We start from the raw sequence: 1,270 nt of genomic DNA, 5'->3' as shown, positions 1-1,270 counted from the left end.
AGAGTTAATGACCCATCGCGTTATATCTGAATTCGCGTAAAATTGGGGTTTTACTGTACTAGACACCTGGGTTAAGTAAAAAAAGAAGTGTGTGTGGTTGGCACTAGGGTTTAGTTATTATTAATACTACTGGTAGCAGCGAACGTGTTAAAGAAATAAATACGCGAATATAATAAAGATGAATAAAACGTAAATAAAAAGGGAGAATCTTAAACTAAAAAGCACTAAAACACACAACATAAAGACAAAACCAAACCACAGTCATAGATATAGAGAATACAAACCACAAAACATACTTTAAAAAATAACACACTTATGCTTCAACAGGACTCACCCACTTTACAAAGCCCAGCAATAATAACAAAAGCGGTATAAATAAAAGGTGTCTTTACATATTCCCATCTCCAGCTAGCAACGTGAATCCCATGTTCTTGTGAATTCTCGTGGTTGGTTTCCGAATAATTGTTTTTATCTTTATTTTTCTCTTGTACTACTTGGTTCAAAGGTAGAAGTTCATCAGATTTTCTTACGGACTCAGCCAGAATAGGAAAAAATTCATGTACAAATTGAGGCTTGGTCGTTATTGGGGATCGACGTTGTAGGTTCAACGTTTTGAGATGCTGATAACGTGCTTTTTGTGACTTCAGTTCGTTTCCTGTAAGAAATTTGGAATGTTTTCGATTAATAATTGCTAAGTTTGAAACAACTTTAAATTTTAAACTATTTAACTGTGATTTTTTGTATACTACTCATAGATACAGATTAGAAAATATACTGAATAGAATCCTAAATAAGAATAATCGCTTTTTAGGTATTTTCTAAAATTTCCTAATACAGAAAAAGTATGTAAACTTGTATATAATTACAACATTTTCCAGGACAAATCAAAGCTAAATTTGAATCTTTAAGGTGACAGCCCTAATTATGGATGTGGAACCTTAAAACATCAGAAAAACTGGTTAAGGTAGTGCTTTAGTTAAGTTTATAGGATGTGAGAGGTTTATTGCTTGACGTGAACTAACACCATTTTAATTTTGCTAAAACTCTTGCTTAAAACATATTTTTCAAGTTACTGTGTAATATGAACAACGCTCCTTCACGAAGAAATGATGTGAAAACTGGAACATTGACAAAAACTACAAGGAAAAATTCGTGCACGCTCTACTGACGTATATACTGTTACGTCTCCGTTTATTAATTAATTTTCCGTAACAACGTTCCGACGAAACTTTAGCGACACAAGTCCTTACTTAATAAAACTGGTTTATTC

General features: G+C 32.7%; 1 protein-coding gene across 1 annotated transcript in view; it reads right to left on the bottom strand.

Moving 5' to 3' along the window:
• The window catches only part of LOC106458511 (Na(+)/H(+) exchanger protein 7-like), an 80,919-nt gene that overhangs the window by 53,692 nt on the left and 25,957 nt on the right, over positions 1 to 1,270 (bottom strand). Inside the window, exon 3 of the mRNA XM_013918031.2 lies at positions 335 to 655. Coding sequence (XP_013773485.2) covers positions 335 to 655 — 321 coding nt within the window. The remainder of the gene's footprint in view (positions 1 to 334; positions 656 to 1,270) is intronic.

The sequence above is a fragment of the Limulus polyphemus genome, unplaced genomic scaffold, assembly GCF_000517525.1.
Source record: "Limulus polyphemus unplaced genomic scaffold, Limulus_polyphemus-2.1.2 Scaffold478, whole genome shotgun sequence".
Classification (NCBI taxonomy): domain Eukaryota; kingdom Metazoa; phylum Arthropoda; class Merostomata; order Xiphosura; family Limulidae; genus Limulus; species Limulus polyphemus.
Note: the sequence above shows the minus strand (reverse complement) of the source record. Positions and strands in the feature narration are given on the sequence as shown.